Source organism: Lipotes vexillifer, unplaced genomic scaffold (genome assembly GCF_000442215.2).
Source record: "Lipotes vexillifer unplaced genomic scaffold, Lipotes_vexillifer_v1.1 scaffold581, whole genome shotgun sequence".
Classification (NCBI taxonomy): Eukaryota; Metazoa; Chordata; class Mammalia; order Artiodactyla; family Lipotidae; genus Lipotes; species Lipotes vexillifer.
The window spans coordinates 258,778-278,793 of record NW_006788182.1 but is presented as its reverse complement, the minus strand read 5'-3'; the positions used below and the strand labels follow the sequence as shown (position 1 = coordinate 278,793).

The following is a 20,016-nucleotide window of genomic DNA, read 5'->3' as shown; positions in this document are numbered from 1 at the left end:
GAGGGGGGCGGGGCAGGGGGGCAAGGGAGAGGAGTATGAAGAGGGCCCAGCAGTGTGAATTGGGCTCGAGGAAAGGCAACGAAGAACCAGCTGATGTTGTGAGTTGAGAAGGAGAAAGGGTGAACATACGTGGGAGAGATGGGGGTTGAAGTCAGGGGGTATTGAGCAGTCTCCAGAGCAAGGTTCTGTCCAAATGTAATGGAGCCACATTTTAAAAAGGTAAACAAGAAGCAGGAGAAATTCACCTTGATAACATAATTTAACCCAGTAACTCCAAAATATCATTTCAACATATAAGCAATATAAAATAAATTCTTAACCAGATATTTATATTCTTCATTGTCCTACATCTTTAAAACCTGGTTGTATTTTACAAGTGAGGGTCAGGAGAGTGAGTGTTGGGAGGGCGTTGAGCTCCTCCCCACCCAGCTCCCCCTTCGCAGGCGGTGGGAGTGCACTGTGCCCTGGGCTTTGGCCGCACGGGTACCATGCTGGCTTGTTACCTGGTGAAGGAGCGGGGCCTGGCTGCAGGGGATGCCATCGCTGAGATCCGGCGCCTTCGACCCGGCTCCATTGAGACCTATGAGCAAGAGAAGGCGGTCTTCCAGTTCTACCAGCGAAGGAAATAAGGAACCTCAGCACTCTTCTGCCAGGCCCCCCGCGGCCCTGACCTGTGTATTAGATGGGGCCAGAGATGCAGAAGTGAACTCAAAGTGCTAAGCCCTCCAGCGGTCAAAAGACAGAAGTAGCCCTTCCCTGCAGGCAGGTCCTGGTAGGAGGATGGCTGGAGCAGCACCAATGTGGGGTGTCCCTCTGCCACTGCCTTGAATAAATAAAGAACCAGCTCACGTTGCATAGCACTTTAAGTTTACAAAATGCTCCCACACTTCGTGACTTTTTTTGCGCCTCACAATAGCCCCATAATAAAGGGAAGGCAGAAGGGCCATCCCTTCTTTGGATGAGGCAGCCAAGGCTCAGAAAGGCGCGAGGTTACACTTCCAGAAAGTGGAAGAATGGGCTAGGACTACAGCACACATTTTCAGCCTTTTAAAGATGCTGAAACTCTTACGTATCTGATCTCTAATAATATTTGATGTGTTTTCTGGGGAGCTGGTCAATGAAAAGGAAACAAATCCCTGGCAGCCCAAGGTCTCTGATGCTCGCAGGCCAGGAGGGCCCCTGTGGACACAGCCCCTCAGTCCAGGCCCGCATGCCCCACGTGTGTCATCCCTTTAGCCCTCTTACGACAGAGAAGGCCTGGATGCTGTGCTCACAGATAATCACTGTCTCCATCTCCCAGGGGCTGGGTGCCTCTCCCCAGCCTCAGGCTGCTCCGCTCACCTGTGACCTCCAGCCCATTATGCTGCCCCACAGCATGAGGCTGAGGAATGCCAGAACCCAGCCTCTCTGGGCAGGTATGCAGAGGATATTTGATGATTAAATGAAGACATTCAGGGCTTCGAACCTTGGCCATGTTTCTCAGATGTTACCTTCACTTCCCCATTGGATGCCATGCTACCAGCACCACCACCACACCTGCAGCTTCGAGAGATAGGATGAATGGGATAGACTAGCCAGGTGGACTCTTTTTGCTATAACTCCTGCCTGAATTCCTGTCCTCTCTTCTGTAATGGCAGGCCAGGATGGATAAGGTAGGAATTCATCATGAAATGTGTACTGAGTGCCTGTATACCAGGCTTTGTTAGATACAGAGGCCCTCCAGCTGAAGGGGACATGATTCACAGCCTGCTGGAGGCGGGGAGCCCAACAGAGTCCAACCACATAGAATAGGTACCGTGGCAGACATGCATTCCACATCCAGTGGAGACATGGAGGGATGAGGCAAGTGTCCCTCTGCAGACCCCAGCCTTTGTAGCCCAGGCCACCACCAGCTCCAGGCCACCCACTCCTCACTGCATCTTCCTTCCTCTGCCACCCACCCAACTCAACCCCCCTCCGACCCTCTTAGACAAAAGGAGTATGAGCCAGAGTCTTGCCATTCTAGCAGCGAGAGAAAGACTGTAAAGTGCCCTCGCCACCCCCGCCTCCTTTCCTCTGTGTGTCGAATCTGGATAATCAGTTCCTTCATTCTGTTCCCTTGGTCCCCACGCAGTTTACCCAGGTGAGGACATCTCTCAAAGAGAAGAACCTACAGTTCCAAGCATTCAGGCTAAAACAGAGGAGTGAGAAGTAGCAGAAGAGGGGAAGCACTGAAGCCCTTACCCTCTCTGCTCATCAAAGTCCCCTCTGCCCTGCCCACCCACCCACTCATCCCACAACAGCATGACCCGTTCTGTTTCCTGATGCAAACCAGAGCATCTTCCAAAGGAGTATTTTGATTGTGTGTGTGTGTGTGTGTGCGCGCATGTTTGTGTGTACACGCGAAGGTGGTGGGGCAGGAAGGGTATGAACAGCCCACTTCCTGGATCCCTTCCCTCCAATTACCAGGATGCGGGGAGAGAAGAAGCAGGCTTGAAGCTGCACCCCGGAGTTCTGTCTCTGATCCCAACCCGCTGGGGTCACACAACCGTTCCTCACGTTGTCTGACCCTCCGTTCCTATCTTAACTCCATCCCCCCACATCCTCTGCCCTGCAGGAGAGGAACCTGCCCTTCTTTTTCTCCCAACCCTCTTTCAAAGGAGAGGAAAAATTTTTCTAACTCCATTAAAACCCTGTGTGCAGCCTCCATCCCCATAATTTCAGCAGGTCTCCTCTGCCTCAAGAGTTCCTCAGGGAAATAAACATACAATTATGTGCTTAAGGAAATTGGTTTGTTTGTGGGTTTTTTTGCGGTACGTGGGCCTCTCACCGTTGTGGCCTCTCCTGTTGCGGAGCACAGGCTCCGGACGCGCAGGCTCAGCGGCCATGGCTCACGGGCCCAGCCGCTCCGCGGCATGTGGGATCTTCCCGGACTGGGGCACGAACCCGCGTCCCCTGCATCGGCAGGCGGACTCTCAACCACGGCTCCACCAGGGAAGCCCAGGAAATTGGTTTTTAAATAAGTAAGAGTTGACTTGAAATGAAAAACTCTGCGCTTGGCCTTCCATCTACCTTGAGAGGTTAGCCTGAGTCTCTCTTTGGGCTCATTCCCACCCCACCCCCAATTTTTTGCCTTCGCACCACACCCTCTTCTGTATATGGCCACCAAAGAGGGATTGCAGACTAGCTGTGACCCTTCCCCATTCTACCCCACACTGAGATGACAGGTGAGAGGAACAAGCCGCTTCCATTGACAAAGAACCTCCGCATCGCATCAGACCAGGCTTGCTCAACGCCAGCACTACTGACACTAGGGTCTGGGTAGCTCTTTGCTGTGGGGGCCATTCTGTGCTCTGTAAGGTAGTTAGCAGGATCCCTGACATCTACCCATTAGATGCCAGTAGCATACCCCCCCAAAAAAATGTGACAACCAAAAGTGTCCCCGGACATTGCCAGACGTCCCCCGGGGAGGACAAAATCGGCCCCAGTTGAAAACCACTTCATCGGACCAACAAGCGCCACATGCGACCGTAGGCCTTCATTTCCTATGGGAGTAGAGGTGGGAGCATACGTGGGGATTTCTCCTGTGGACGCACACATCCTCATACGGGAGAAAGGGCCAGTCGAACCCCATCACACACCGTTACCTTTTCAAGCAGTGTCTGGTACCTGTCCCCAGCCCCTCTCCTCTCCCCAGGCTGGGTTTCCAAGAGGGTGATAGACACCATTAACTTTCTACACGCAGGAGGGCTTTATTCTCAGTGAGTTGCTGGTGGGCATAGCTGTAATGTCAGCTTCCACCCCGTGTTTTTAAAGTTCCATTCATGTTTATTCTCTGACATGTGATCTGAGTTCCCTGCTGAATAGAGGCTTTTCTGTGTGGAAAACATCCCCCTTATCACTTGGGTTCTGCCCCCGTCACCTCTTGGGTCCCTCTCCCAGAAAACTGTTCTGATGCAGAAGAAACTGGAGTCAGGACAGGAGGAGCCCTTCTTTGAGACGATTCCTCCCTGGCCTGGTTCCCCATCTCCACTTCACCAGCAGCACGCCTGGACTGGGGTCCACTCGCTCTCTGGGCTGCAAGCTCCATGACTGCCTCCCGGGCCACGTGTCCCAGCACACAGCTTCCCGCTGAAGAGATAGGGCTACATCCTGCACACTCACTGCAGCTCCCCGCACCTCTCTTGGAGCTGTGCTTTGTCATCACCCTTATAGGGCGGCTCGTCACTGGCTAAGAGGTCTGGTCCTCATGCAGACCCTCTCCATCTGTCCCCCATGATCCCCCAGATCAGGTCTTCCCAGGGCAGTGATGAACATGTCACCCAGGGCAGGGATTTGATCCAAACCATAAGCTATTTCCCAGAATGAACTGCCCTCAGCTGCCAAGCTTCACATCAAACCTGCCGTCTGTATCTTGCCGTTCTTTCTAAGAAACTAATTTGGTCTCACAGGATCACTTTGTCACAAAACAATATCAGTTACCACTAATGCATTTCATGCTTTGCTGTGACTGTACGTTGCTTGCTTATATCATCATTTATGAAGTGCTTACCATATAGCGGGTGTTTTACATACATTGCACTGTATCAATTTATCCTTAGAGTCACTCTGCAAGTCAAGTATTTTCCCCTTTGTGCAGATGAAGGGACTGAGGTTTAGAGACCAGTAACTTGCCTAACACCTCATATTTGCAGTGTAGGAGCTTCATACACTTGTAGTAAAGGAGCTGGGATCAAACCCAAGTGGTGACTCCAGACTCATTCTCCTTCTCCCAGACATCGCACCTGCCAAGACCTTCCCCTAGTTCCAGTTACACGGGGGTCTGTCTTCATGATCAGAGCTTTACCTCGAGGGCCATTTTATCAGCACAGCCTCCAACATCCATTCTCTTCATCATCTTAGGAAGCCAAAGAACAACGCTGCATCTGACCCTGAAGCCAGCAGCACCTGCTGTTTCAAATGCCGCCCAAGCATTGAGGGCCAACATAGTAAAGCTGATTCCTTAGGGCACGTCTGTCACATCCATCAGTATCTAATTCAGAGCATGTGGATGTCCTCACCCAGCCTGACAATCTTGAGGCACATGTGACTGGCATCAAGCCCTCGAAAATGTCTTTTTGTGTCTGAGGACTTACTAAACACCTTAACGTCCTTTCTGGTTGTGTTGTTGTTGTTTGAGCCCTTAATGCATGCCAGGCACTGTGCCAAGCGCTTTATAGGCATTACCTCATCGAGTCTTCAACCCTATGAACAAGGTCTTATAATGACCAGTGCGCAGATGAGTAAACTGAGGCCCAGAGAGTTTAAATAACACCCAAAGTTACATAGCTAGAACAGGGTTCAAACTTAGGTTTGTGTTTAAGTATAAACTGCCTTCCCTCTTGGGAACAGAAAGAAGAGAGTTCATTGTAATTAGAAATTGCATAACAGCATCTTGTGTTCTCCAGAATCGAAGCACTTGGCTTACGGGGCCATCAGTGTGGCTCTGAGATCACACGGCTACCCCACCCCCTGCTGCTGCCCCCGGCCTCGGGAGCACCGCTCTGACTTGGGAGTGTTGGACCGCAGGCACAGCCATCATCCCTAACAGGCTTCTGCCTCAAGCCTCCTGCACCATCAAAAATATAGGCCCCTGTTGATTTAGAAATGAGTTACATAAGTACTTCTTCCATTACTTTAAAATTTTTCTCTGGCTATTAAGGATTCAAGGCATACTCTTGAGAAGGCAGCATGCTTGTCCAAGCAAGCAGAAATTTGAGAAACACTTTGGTGTCCGTCCATGCCTGAAGTTGATGACTTATTTGCAACCTTGATAACTGAGTCCTTTGTGCCAACAAATTGCTTAAATCGCTTCAACCACTCTCTCACCCTATTTTTCCCTTGACTTATTCTGTCACCATGGATATGTGATCATGAAACAGATTGGTGATGTCACCTCTGAGTTTTCATTATGTGGGATTCAGTATGGAAAACAGTTCTGGGTTTTTTTTTCCCCCAAGCTGTTATAATAAACACACCACTGTTTCTTCTTTACCAATATATATTGAGTAGTAACTGCTCCAAACCCAAGGTGAGACATACAGGAAATAATGGGTGCAGCCATCCGGACAGGTGACACTGCTCATCTCCCCCAGTAGGTTTTATGTGCCCTTGGGCTCACCCCAACCCCACACCAAGCAAATTCACTGATTGGCATGTTTTCTGTAGGTAACTTTTGTGAGATCTAGCCAGGGCTGGATGCAGCCTAGGGCCATGGAATAGAATGAAATAAAGTAACCACATTGGAATCAAGCCCACAGGCAGAAAGAACCATGTTATTCTCGATCATGACCTATAAGGCTCTGAGGAATCCAGTCTCTTTCTCCATCTCTATCTTCACCTCAGTCGTTCCTGTCCCCCTACAGCTCTTGTTCTCTCTGCTCTACCTGTGTTGGGAGTCCCCAGGACCACCCTTGGTTGTGATGATTTGCTAGAGGGACTCACAGAAAAGCTGGTATCCTCTCCATTATGGTTTAATGCAGTGAAAAGATACAAATTACAGTCAGCAAAGGAGAAAGTCACATGGGGCAGAGTCCAGGAGAAACCAGGTGGGAGTTTCCAGTTACGCTCTCTGAGTGGAGTTGCATGGACAGTGCTTAATTCTCCCAGCAGCAATGTGTGACAACACATAAGAAATATTGCCAACCAGGGTAGTTCACCCGGGCTGTGGTGTCCAGGGTTTTTGTTGAGGGTCATCATGTATCATGTAGTCAACACCTGTATAACTGACCTTATCTCCTCAGTCTCCAGCCCCAACAGAGGTCAAATTGATATGGAAGGCCCCAAACAGCCTCAGCATATAAAAACAAGGATTCACCATGTCCCTTTGTTAACACAGACTATCTGACCTGGCCCAAGGTCTCAGATATACAAAGGCATTCTTATCAGGCAGGATATTCCAAGAGCTCAGAGGTCATCTTGCAGGAGCTGGTCCAGGGGCAGTCCTGAAGACCTTTGGAATGTATAAGTTTGGGGCAACCCATGCCAGCTGAATTAACCCTTTCCTGCATGTTACCAGATGCTTTGTGCTCTCTCTGCATGACAGTCTGGACCCATACTATTCCTTTGCCTGAAATGATTTGTTCCCCAGCTCTGCCTAGCTCCCAACTTCTACCCCTACTATTGGTCTCAGTTTAACATCATTTCCTGGGGAGTGGCGTCCAACCACCTCCACATATACTCATACATATTACCAAAGCATCTGTCCTTCTACTTTGCAGCCCTCTGCTCACTTATAATAATTCACGCAGTTGTTTAATTTTTCTCTTTCCTACTAGAGTCTAAGGACTGTGCCCATACTCATAGCATCCAGCACAATGCTTGGCACCTGGGTGCTCAATAAGCATGTGGCAACTGACTAATTGACATGCCATCACCTGCCTGGGTATCTGCACATAGACGAAGAAGTGGGAAGAAAAGAATAAACTTTGGAGTTGTATAATATACTGGGGAATACATTACACGTGTACACCCCTAAGTGTGCATGCAAAGATGGACACATACAATTAGAAAAGATGCAATGTATAAATACTTAATGATGGAGTGATTAAAGAGATAAGAGGAGTGCATCTGGTAGAATTCACAAAGTTGAACCTTCAGTAAGATGTGGAGGGTGTGGGCAGATAGCCTAAAGGGATATACAAATTTGGATGTTATTAAAAATACGAATGTTAGGGCTTCCCTGGTGGCGCAGTGGTTGAGAGTCCGCCTGCCGATGCAGGGGACACGAGTTCGTGCCCCGGTCCAGGAAGATCCCACGTGCCGCGGAGCAGCTGGGCCCGTGAGCCATGGCCGCTGAGCCTGCGCGTCCGGAGCCTGTGCTCCGCAAACGGGAGAGGCCACAACAGTGAGAGGCCCGCGTACCGCAAAAAAAAAAAAAAAAAAAAAACGAATGTTATAAGTCAGGTCCACACAGGGAGGCTTAGAGAGAGAGACGGGCAAGATGAATGGGTGTCAGTAAGGGAGAGGGAAAGATGTAGGGAGTCAGCTGGCATGGATGAGGGCAAAACCTCATCCAGTGAGTAGCAGAAAACACATGGTTAGATTAAGGCAGTGAAAGGGCAGCAGAACCTCACACCAATGGGATCGTATCTGGTTCAAAGTGTGGAGTCACCACTGGCTTCTGAGCAGAAGACATGTCACTAGATTCCATTTTTCTTAAGTTACACAGTGACAGATTGACCCCATTACTTAGCAGCAGTACAGTGCTTTATGGTTTAACATTGCCAGTGAGAGACAAGGTCTTACCGTGGCTGATTTTTAAGTCTTTTCAGAAGAGAAGAGTTAAGTAAGAACCTGTCCCTGCTTGCTGGAAGTTAATGACTTTAATGCTTTGCAAAAGAAAGTAAAAGGGTTGTTAAGTCAGAGTGCTCATTCTCTGGGCTTGCAGGTTATGATTTTTTAATGCTTTTCAAATGGAAAAGGATCTCAAGTGCGTGTCGTCCCTACATGCTAGAAATATGGGCCTTTCCAACGGCAGCTGGCAGTGGCTCCTGCACACCCACTGTTCTGGCTGATCCACTGGTGTCACATTTTACATCTTGGGCTGTTAATCCAATTCAGAGGCCTACAGGGGTGGTGACTCCCAGTGCTACATTCAGCCCGGCGGCCCAGTATTTTTCCCTATTGTCCCAAGGCCAAACTTTCCTCCTCCTTTGCACCCCTGCTCCCCAGCCGCACCCCTGCTCCCCAGCCCTCTCTCCCATTACATCTATCGCCTTACCTTTGAACTTGTCTTCTTTTCTCCAAATAGTGGTCAATTTGTCAAATACAGAGGAGCCAAACAGACCAAAAGACATATTCTCCTGTAAGTGGAGGGCATGGTGTGTGCGCAGGAGGGGTAGTGCCAGGGACGCCAAAGACAGCTCCCACCACGGGAACATGCAGGGTCCTCAGAGGCGTCAAGACTGCTACAAATGCCAGAGCACCCTGGGTCCCAGGCTCTCCTGGCTGACACTCTCCAGCTGGAGACCTGGAGAATAACAGACCCGCATGGGCACCCAGAGAGCCCTCTCCCACCCCTCACAGGAGGCTTCAGAGCTCAAGGTGGGACTGGGTGGGGAGGGTGCCCTGGGTCTCCAACTTTGCTCTTCAGTCCCGAGGTCCTGGATCTGGCACGTGTATTCAAAACCTTCCAGGACAGGAAGGAGGCTGGAAATACATGGAGAGGTCCAGACCCATTCAGGAGTCAGGCTGCCCCCTTGAGAGCTTAAGAGTGACCCTCAACCCACTCCAACCTATTTCTGCTAATCTGATAACCTGGAAGGCACAAAGGAAGTCAATTGGTGGCGGAAGGTGGGGGGATAGTCAGAAAGGAATTAGGGAAATGCAAATTAGCACAAGAAGATATGATTTGATATACATCAGGTTGGACACACATAGACACCAAATCTCAAGATACCAAGGTTGGCGAAGCTAAGGGGAAATTAAAACTGTCAAATTTGCTGGGGGATGTATAAAATGGAACAATAGCCTTGGAGAGTAATATGCCGAGCTCACCTGAAAATTCAGCCACTTCACTTTTATATGTATATTCTGGGCAAAGTCTGTATGTGAGCAACCTAGAAACATGTATGAGGCTGTTCGTTTATTCATTAACTCAACACAAGTTTACTGAGCAACTTCTTTGTGCCAGGCATACTTCTAGGGACTCAAAAGTAAGCATGAACAAAATAAAAATCTCTTGTGAAGTGTGTATGCAGCATTGCTTAAATAGCCAAAAGCTGAAAACAACCTAAAAATATATTGTTAGGAGAACAGATAAACACTGAACCAGATATACAGGCATCAAGGTAGATTTATCTTGGAAACATGTTGTGTGCATAGGAAAGAAACCTGCAGGAGTATTAGGTACCGAATAGCATTTGTGTAAATGAAAACAAACAATACTATACATTGTTTATGGATACATACGTTTTACAAATAAATGGTTTGGATATCAACCAAACTCAGGATCTTAACTGCCACCTGGAAGGCAGGGAGGTGAAAGAATAGGAGAATTTCAAGTGTAACTGGAATGTTTTGTTTCTTAAAAAGAAAACATCTGAAGCAAACATATAGGTTAAAATGTTAGCATTCTATATTTTGCATGTTAAGCACACAGATGTTTCTTTTAGCAACCTAGGTCCTTTTTTGGTTTTAATTCAAGATGGAGAAGTTTTTGTTTTGTACCGCTTTCAAATTTTGGAAAAGATTTGGAGGAGAGGAGGATTAAGACCACATCTCCCAGCGACCCAGGGGCTGGAGCCTGCCCTAAATACACCTCTGGGATCTCATCCTCAACAATGACTACCTGCGGGGCCAAGGGACCGCGAACTAGCGAAAAGAAGAACTGCGTCCAGCAGCTCTCGGCACGGCCGCCCAGAATCACAGCGAGCTGCGCGGCGCCCCCTGGAGGCCCGACCGAGCTCGGCACCTCTGTAGGTGAGAATAAGGAGCTCCGGAAATGCCCCCGCTGCGGTGGGAGTGGAAACTCAACAACAGCTTTGAAGAGCAATCTGGCACTATCTAGTACAGTTGGAGAGGCAAGTACGCTATTATTCAGAAATTCCGATTTTAAGGTTTTACCTTAGAGAAACTCTCAAATATGTGTCCAAGGAGACGTGTACAGATGTTCTTTGCAGCAGTGTTTATGATGGTCAAAAATTGAAAATGGCACCATTATCGATCTTGAGGAGAATAAATCAAGTTAGATGTATGTATCCAATGAAATTCTATGCCACCGTGGACATGACAGCCAGAGCCACCTGTGTGAGTGTGGATCCATCCATCTCACAAAGCATGCTGAGGACCTGGGTGAGTTACAGAATCCTCCCACAATAAAACTACTGGCATAAAATGTAACTATGCAAACAATGCTATGTATTGTTGATGGATACACACACATGTAAAGAAAGTATAAAAACAACATGGGAATGACAAATACCAAATTCAGGAGTTACTTCTGGGAAAGAAGGGAGGAAAATAGAATTGGGAAGGAATCCAGAGGTGGGGTGTCTTCATTGTGTACTACTTTATTCCTTTGAGAAAGACAATATCTGAAGCAAATATGACATTTTAGAATTAAATAGAGCTGAGTGGTGGGTACCCAGGTGTTTCTTATGTTATCTGTTATGCATTCCTTTCTTTCTTTCTTTCTTTCTTTCTTTCTTTCTTTCTCTTGATAATCAGGTGTACTGAGGTATAATTTACATACAATAAAATTTTACTTTTCTGAATGTTTAATATTATACACACACACACACACACACACACACACACACACACACACACACCACAGAGAGTGAAGGCAGAGGTGGGGTGGGGTCAGAGCCTCTGAGGCAAAGGGAACAGCAGAGTAAGGCTGCATGGAGGGAGGAGCTGTGGTCGTTAGCAGAACTGAAGGATCATCCACAGCAAGGTGAGAGAAGTGGGTGGTTTCAAAGGAAGCAGGAAAGAGAGGTAGGGCTCCCCCTGCTGGTCATTATAAAAAGGGCTATGTTTTATCCTCAGCGCAATGGAGAGAGACATTGGAAATTTTAAGCCAAGGAGTGTTTACGCTGGGTCTGTTTATCTTCTGTGTAGGTCATATCTCTGTGTCAAATGCATGGGAGGGCAAGAGCAGAGGTGGGGAAAAGAATTAAGAGGCTTCCACAGTAACGGAGGCAAAAGATATCAGAAGATCCACTATAATGGTGGCAGTAAATATGGGGAGGATCAGGTGGATTCGAGATATATTTTGGAGAGAAGCCAATAGAACTGGGTAAGAGATTAGCTGTGAGGAATGACTCTGAAGTTTCTTAGTAGCTAGTGGTGGTTCTTCCTGAGATGAGAAAACATGGGGTGGAGGGCAGGGACAGTGGAAGGGTAGTTTGTTCCCACCAAGGAGAAGGATGAAGGATTTTATTTTGGATAAGTTAAGTCTGAGATATTTGTGAATTACCCCAGCGGAGGAGGACAGACAACGGTTGTATATTCCAGGTCGAAGTCTACCAGAGAGGTCGGGTCAGGTCAGGATTTGGTGTTGCTGTCCACTATTTAAAGCCATGGGACTAGGGAGACAGTGTAACCAGTGAAGAGAAGTGATGGGAAGGGGAAGGGAAGGGACCCCAGGACTGAACTCTGAGGACCCCTATGTTCAGTGTCAGGTTGAAGAGAAGGATCCAGCAAACAGACTAAGAAGGAGAGGCCAGAGAGGTAGGAGGGTGATCCAGGAGAGGGCTATGAGATGGATGCCAAGAAAGAAAAGTTACTCCGAGAGGGAAGCAGCTCGACTGTTGGAAATGCTGCTGAGTAGCCAGATGACCAGAGGGCAAGGAACTGTCTTTGGGGCTGGCCACACAGGAGTCATTGTGACTGTGACAGAAGCGGGTCAGTGGTGCAATGGGGGCCGAAGCCAGACCATCGGAGACTGAGGAGTGGGTAGGGATTGCAGAAGAGGAGACGGGGAGTGTGGGCGACTCTTTTGAGAAGCTTGGCAGTAAAGGGAGGAGCAGCCTGGGTGGAAGCTGAAGGAGATGAAGAAGGCAGAGGGCAAGTTTTGTCTGTTTTGAGATGATATTTGCGCATGTTGATATGCAGATGAAAAGAACCCAACCCGGTGGAGAGAGAAATTGGTGGTGGGAGGACCGCACGGAGTGAATGCAGGGAAGACAGGAACGAGAGTGAAATCCAAGCTGCACAGTGAATGCAGCTGAGCCAGGATTATAACTCAGATCTGTCCGACTCCAAACACCATGCTCTTTCCCAGATACCTCATTGCCTCTTTTTAGTTTTTATTTGCTCACGGGCATCCAATTCCCAGGGTCCAGTGCGCTGAATCCTTTACCACCACCTTCTCTAAGTACACAAGTCAACAGTCTTCCCATTTCCATCTGGGCTCTGTGTCTATGCAGGGAACTGGAGGAGAAAATAAGAAAACTGAAGAAAATGAAATCTGACCTATCTTATGCATTCTGGTTAAATGCATGAAATAGATTATATTTGACAGTGGTAAACAGACAACCTCAAAAACCCAATTTATTGCTTTAATTATATATGCTTTTCTTCCTCAATCTCCAGGGAAGCATGTGCCTCCTTCCATTTTCAGCCGCTTCTATGGAGCCATTCCCTAATTCTAAGACTGCTTTTGGTGACCACAGGCTTCTAGGCTGCCCTATCTGAACCGCAACTGAAAAAAACTTTAACATGCTACTTAGGAAAATATATGCAAGGAGGAATGTAATGGATATGTATACAATCAAAAGTAAGGAAATACAGATGGGATGCAGCTGTGATTCAAAGAAACATAGATTAAATGGAACCCCCCCCCAACCAAAGAAATTGACGATCTTCCATTGCCAGGAAGGAAGGAATAGAGGTACTGAATTATTTGGATACTAGGCTAACTCAGAGACAGCCAAGCACCTTAGGTAGGGCAATCCCACCCTAAGACCAAGAGAATGGAAGCAGGGGTGAGAGGACCTGAAGAAGGGCAGATCAGGTGACAATTCAGCAGCCCTCCAGCTGGCTATTACTGGGCATAAGCAGGACCAGTAAGAGGGGAGCCTCTGCTGTATCTCAGTCTCCATCCCACACATGTCTGTTGAACCAGGCACTGAATGCACAGCAAAGAACAAGACAAACTTGCCCCATGCCCTCTGAGAGCTTGCAGTCCTGTGGAGGGAATGCACACAAGAGGCGATTACAATGCCGGATGGGGGTGCCAAATGCTGAGACAGATGTATGTGCCCCTCAGCCAGCCTGGGCTGGGGGATGGGGGTGGTCAGGAAAGAGCTTCCATAGGAATGGTTATGTAAACTGAAATCTAAGGCACGACTGGGATTCAGGCAGACTGGCAGTGGGGAAATGATAAACAACAGAAATACAAAGCATGCACACATGCACGATACCAGTTATCCAAAAGGGTCATAGTATGGGAAAGTTTGGGGCAAATCAGAGTCGTGACACCCAGGTTTTTGACTTGCACAGTGGGGTGGTGAGTGGTGCTGCCAGCTAACACAGGAAACACCAGAAGAGGACCAGGTTCGAAGGCAGGGGCTGGGTTCAGTCTCAACAGTTGAGCTTATGAAGCCTCTGAGACCTCCACACAGAGCTCTCTGGTAAGCAGTTTCATATCTTTAAAAAAAAAAATTTATTGGAGTATAGTTGATCTACAATGTTGTGTTAGTTTCAGGCGTACAGCAAAGTGAATCAATTATACTTATACATATATATCCCCTCTTTTTAGCTTCTTTTCCCACATAGGCCATTACAGAGTATTGAGTACAGTTCCCTGTGCTATACAGTAGGTCCTTATTGGTTATCTATTTTATATATAGTAGTGTTTATATGTCCATCCCAATCTCCCAATGTATCCCTCCCCCAGCAGTTTCATATCTTAAATGCAAGGTTATGACCTGCATTAGAATGACAAATATGGGAGTCTGCATTAGAAGTGATCATTTAAACCATGGGCACAGATGAGACTATTGAGTGAGAGACTGTAAACTGAACAGAGAACAGGGCCCGGGACTGGGGTCAGAAGAACATCTTCAAAGACCCTGGAGGAGGGAGCAGAGCCTGCCGAGAGTGGGGAGGAAAACCAGGAGAGGTTTCCTGATGTCCCAGTGTTCAGGGAAGGAGGGAGTAATCAGCAGTAACGATGTGAGCACGAAATCAAACAGAGTGTGAACAAAACCCCACCCACTGGATATGCTGGAGACATGAAGGAGGCAGAAGCCAAATTGGAGTGGGTTGAGGGGTGATTGAGAGGGGAGCAAATGGAGACTGGGGGATGGCAGAATGCACGTCGGCGCTTCCCAAACTCTTTCACTTTGTGGCACATATAGAAAATTATATATATATTTTTAATTTATTTTATTTATTTATTTTTGGCTGTGTTGGGTCTTTGTTGCTGCACGAGGGCTTTCTCTAGTTGCAGCGAGCGGGGGCTACTCTTTTTTTTTTTTTTAAAGGTGTAATACTCTTTTTTTTAATTTATTTATTTATTTTTGGCTGTGTTGGGTCTTCGTTTCTGTGCGAGGGCTTTCTCTAGTTGTGGCAAGCGGGGGCCACTCTCCATCGCGGTGCGCAGGCCTCTCACTGTCGCGGCCTCTCCCATTGTGGAGCACAGGCTCCAGACGCGCAGAGCTCAGTAGTTGTGGCTCACGGGCTTAGTTGCTCCACGGCATGTGGGATCCTCCCAGACCAGGGCTCGAACCCGTGTGCCCTGCATTGGCAGGCAGATTCCCAACCACTGCGCCACCAGGGAAGCCCGGGGGGCTACTCTTCATTGTGGTGCGCGGGCTTCTCATTGCGGTGGCTTCTCTTGTTGCAGAGCACGGGCTCTAGGCACGGGGGCTTCAGTCGCAGGCTCTAGAGCACAGGCTCAGTAGTTGTGGCGCACGGGCTTAGTTGCTCCGCAGCATGTGGGACCTTCCCGGACCAGGGCTTGAACCCATGTCCCCTAGCACTGGCAGGCGGATTCTTAACCACTGCGCCACCAGAAAATTATATTTAAATGGAACTTTGGGTAATTGAGCAAGGCTGCTCCCCGCTGGAAGTGTGGCCCCACCCAGCTGCCCTGAGGGCTGAGAAGATCAATATCTTATAACACCTGTAACCATTTGAGATACACCAGTGAGTCTTAGAACACCAACTGGGAAGCGCCACTATATTCTACCCTTTGAAGTAGAGTGACTGTAAATGGGGCTTATGGTGAGTGTGTGGAGTCAAGAGAAGCGTTGCTGGAATCGTTTGGTTTGGTTTGGTTTGAAGACAAAAGAGACTTGAGCATCTTTCAGAGCATCTTTCAGAAAGATCCAGTTGAGATGGTGGGACAGAAAAGTTCACGTAGCATTGGTGGTACAAGGCTCCTGAGAAGATATAAGTGTAGACCCCAATTTCAGGTGGAAGGATGAGTGTCCAAGATATTGTGTGCGCAAAAGTGTAATCCTCTCCACAATACTAGAAATCAAGGTCATTATTACCTTGTTAGAGATTTAAAATCTGAGATTAAGCGACCCCTCCCACCCCCCATTCTCCACTTAATAGGCAGCAGAGGCAGAATTAGAACCCAACTCTTTGACTCCAGAACTCCTAACAATTATACTTTGCCGTACCTTGAAGCTCTTACTATGCTAGGCCTGGAGACACAACGATAAATTAGACTTGGCTCTTGGCTTTGGGGAGATCACAAACTGGAATTAGAGAAAGACAATAAAACAAATACAATACAGTGTGATGAAATAGGATAACGGAGGCATGAAAAAAAATGGTTTAAAAAGCACAAAGACCATACTGAGTGTATGCCTGTCTCCTCCTAAGCTCCCAGGGGCACAGATGGACTGGGCATTGAGTAACAGTTAAAAAATAAAAAATAAAGCTTGATGGATAAGTGGGTAGGTGGACAGAGAATGCCCTTTCGGTATTAATAAAGATGCTCTCGTTAGGGCAATTGTCCATGTAGCCACAGGGGATTGCTGCAGACCTGACACAAACTTTCCCATTGGCCCTTCCAAGTTCTCTCCAGGTCTCTAGGAGGGATAGGTAAAGAGGTTGATCAGATGCCTCATAGTACAGCCAGGCCCAGAGCTTCATTCCCAGTCTGGCTCCATCTTCACTGGACTCCTGGTCTTTACAGCTCCTGTCCTAAATTCTAGGCTTTTGATAAATCTCCTCAGTTCTCTCTTTAGAACCTAACTCAGAAATGATGTCAAGTCTTTCCCTGGGCCTCCAGTCCCAGCTAGGGATGTGGCTCCAATCCCAGCAGGCTTCATGGCTGAGTACCTTTACACAATTTACTTCACCTCTTTGGGCCTTTCCAGTACAAACTAAGGTTGAGAGGAAGGCTCTGGTAGCTCAAGGCTTCCGCACGCCTTTCCTTACAACAGTAGCGAATCATCAAGCGCTTCCCACTTGCCAGTCATTATGCTAAGCTTGCAATATTCAACAAGGCATACACTAGCCACACGTAGCTATTTAAATTTATTTTTTAATTTAATTTTTATTTTATATTGGAGTATAGTTGATTTACTAGCTATTTAAATTTAAATTAAGTAAAATTAAAAACAAAATTTCAGTTCCTCAGTCTCACTAGCCAACCACAAGTAGCTACATGTGGGTCGTAACTACTGAACTGGACAGCCCAGAGAACATCACCACCATCGCAGAAAGTTCTAGACAGCATCGTCTAAGTGTTTCTCAAGGTTTTATCTCCTTTAAACTTCCTAACACCCCTATGACGCAGGAGTAATCTTTTGTGCACTTTAGAACTGAGGATTCTGCGGTACAGAGAGGTTAAAAACTTCACCAAGCTCTCAGCATATTAGTACCCAGAGCAAGGATTTAAGCTCAGGTGGGTGGCTCTGGGGCCCACCATGCTGTCTCCACGCCCAGAACTGCCCCTAACCCCTGCTATCTACCCCGCCCTTCCCTCTTACCTCCTAGGGGTGGGGCTGAATCTTCCCATTCCCCAGAAGCCATTGTCCCTTACCACTGCTCTCCTGCCAGCTCACCCTGAGGAATGAGGGCCCCTGGGCTTGAAGCCCCTTCTGGCTGAAATCCCCCCCTCTGTTACCCTACCTACCTCCTTTTAGCCCCTTATTTCCCTTAAAGTGTTAGTATTATGGGTTTTAATCCCGCCAGCCCATCCCCGTCTTGATTCAACGTGAGCCTGGGTCTGGGAAGAATGCTAACCTGGGAGCAGCCCTACTTCCCTCGGATGACCTTCGTCCCCAAGAAATGATGTGCAGCCAGTTCAGCTCAGAGAGCCAACTTCACTAACGCCTCTGAAGGTGCAACCAAATATTACTCTGCAGGGGTACAGAGAGAAGTGGGGGAGACTTCATGCACTCAAGCTGCCGGAACCCAGTGAAAGTGGAAGCAGCCAGGGGCCAAGGCTTCAAGGGTTCTGCCTGCAAAGCACCTCGAGTGCTTGCAAGCTAGACCGTTTGTGGTTGCCCCGTCTCCTACCTTAGCTGTAGCCCATCCTACCCTCTAGACCTGCAGCTGAACAAAGTTAAAGACAACTAGAGTCAGGAGATCTGTTGGAAAGAGAGCAAGAGAGGAAAATGTATAAATGTTAACATCTTGAGCTGAGCCAACAAGATATTCGATTCCTACTTTACTTCCTCGCTCCTTTTACCTCTCTCCCAATCAACTGAGTCTCAGAAGAATTGCCTGGCAGTGCCAGATTGGTTTCCCATTTCCACTGAATCAGAGAATCTCGGGCAAGAACACTTAGAAAATTCACCCTGTCTGTTCCTGCTTTCAGCAGTAAGCACAGCAAATTCCAGACTACAGTATATGAAACTTCTCACCCAAAGACTTCCAGGAACAACCTTACTGTCAGAAAGTGCTTCCTGGTATGTTACCCACCTCTCCATGTTTCACCTTAAACTCACATGTTCAGTCCTCAGAGGATGTGCGGGGATGAAGGGGATGGCCTCCTTCTCTGTTGAGAAACCAGTAGTTTCCAGTTTTTAATCTGTTACAAGTGAGGCTGCTATGAACATTCTTGCACCTGTCTTTTGGTGCCCACACATGTGCATATACATAGGAGTGAAAACGCTCAGTCATCAGGCATCTGTATGTTCAGTTTTAGTAGATTCTGCCACACAGTTCTCCAAAGTGGTTGTACCAATTTATGTTCCCTGTGGAAGTGCACGCGAATTCTAGTTGCTTCACATCCTCACCAGCACTTGGTTGTCTATGGTTTTGGCCATTCTTATGGGGGCTGTGGTGGTATCTCACTGCAGTTTAAGTTTGCATTTCCACGGTGATTTATGAAGTCAAGTTCCTTATCCTGTGTTTATTGGGCGCTTGGATATCTACTTTTGTAAAGTACCTATCCAAAATATTGCCCATTTTTCTAGTGGGTGGTCTGTCTTTTTCTAACTGACTTGTAGAAATTCTTATATTCTGGATACGAGTCCTTTGTCAGCTATATGTATTGAAAATACCTTGCCACTCTGTGGCTTGCCTGTTCACTCTCCTAATGGTGTCTTTTAATGAATGGTTCTTCTCTAAATAATAACCTGACAGTCTTAAAGCCTCAGACTCAGAACCTCCAGTCCCATTCTACCCCAATCTCATCAATCCCTGATTCTCTCCTGAGCTCACAGTCCTGTGAACTCTTTTCAGGATTCTACTTCTCTGACTCATTGCAGTGTCCAGACACATTTCTCCTTGAAGAAGAGGGTACCTTGGAGAACTAGAGGTCACTCGGGGTGGGGAGTGGATGATCTTAGTGTTTCTAGAGCTGTGCTACCTTCCAGACTAAGTGATGCTGAGGCCAAGCAAATTCTGGCAGTCTCTGGGTCTTTCCATAACCCTGTCCCACCCTAGTTCCTAGCATAAGCTTTTTCAAACCACAGAGAGAGCATCCAAAAGTGCTTGCTTGTCGCTTACCAGACTCCTTTATGCTTTAGGGTCAAGAAAATTCATTGGTGTAACACTCCTTCTACCAAAGAAGAAATACCAATTTGAGCTTTTAAAATTTCTTCCCCACTTCCCGTATTTATATTATCAAGCACTAACACCACCCATGTCAGAGGGGGTCACCCACCCACCCCTGTGCCTGTGGCCTAGATGCTGTCCCTCCCAGTCTCATCCCTGCCTTCAGTCTGCCCCGGGTTCCCTCCTCCACGCCAGGCCAGGCCCCATGCTGCTCTGGGCAGTGTGCTGCTCTTCGGTAAGTCACCAAGCGCCAGCATCCTCTTCTGGGCACCAAAGACTGTAAGTCGTTCCTAAGACGCAAAGTTCCTTATTTCACCTTTCCTAGTTCAAGTGGGTTTATGGCTGGAGCTTGAGACAAGTGCGTGCGCATGGGCATGCTTGAGAGTGATGGGGATGAGAGTGATGGGCATGGAGACGTAGGGGAGTCCTGGTTTTTCCTATCCCATTTTCCTGGCTCCTGGAAGGGCAACCCTTCGATGTATCAGAGCTAATTTAGGGAGGCAGAAAATCACATGCTGAGACCCAATGACACTTTTACCCTGTGAAATCAGGTTAAAATATCCATCAGGGCTATCTTGAAAG

General features: G+C 47.7%; 2 protein-coding genes across 2 annotated transcripts in view; both read left to right on the top strand.

Moving 5' to 3' along the window:
* Positions 1 to 846, top strand: part of DUSP23 (dual specificity phosphatase 23) — a 1,442-nt gene extending 596 nt beyond the window's left edge. Inside the window, exon 3 of the mRNA XM_007461288.1 lies at positions 444 to 846. Within this exon, the coding sequence (XP_007461350.1) occupies positions 444 to 629 (186 nt within the window). The 3' untranslated portion in view covers positions 630 to 846. The remainder of the gene's footprint in view (positions 1 to 443) is intronic.
* Positions 847 to 10,301: 9,455 nt separating this feature from the next.
* Positions 10,302 to 20,016, top strand: part of FCRL6 (Fc receptor like 6) — a 30,025-nt gene continuing 20,310 nt past the window's right edge. The window contains 1 exon segment of the mRNA XM_007472068.1: positions 10,302 to 10,440. Within this exon segment, the coding sequence (XP_007472130.1) occupies positions 10,302 to 10,440 (139 nt within the window).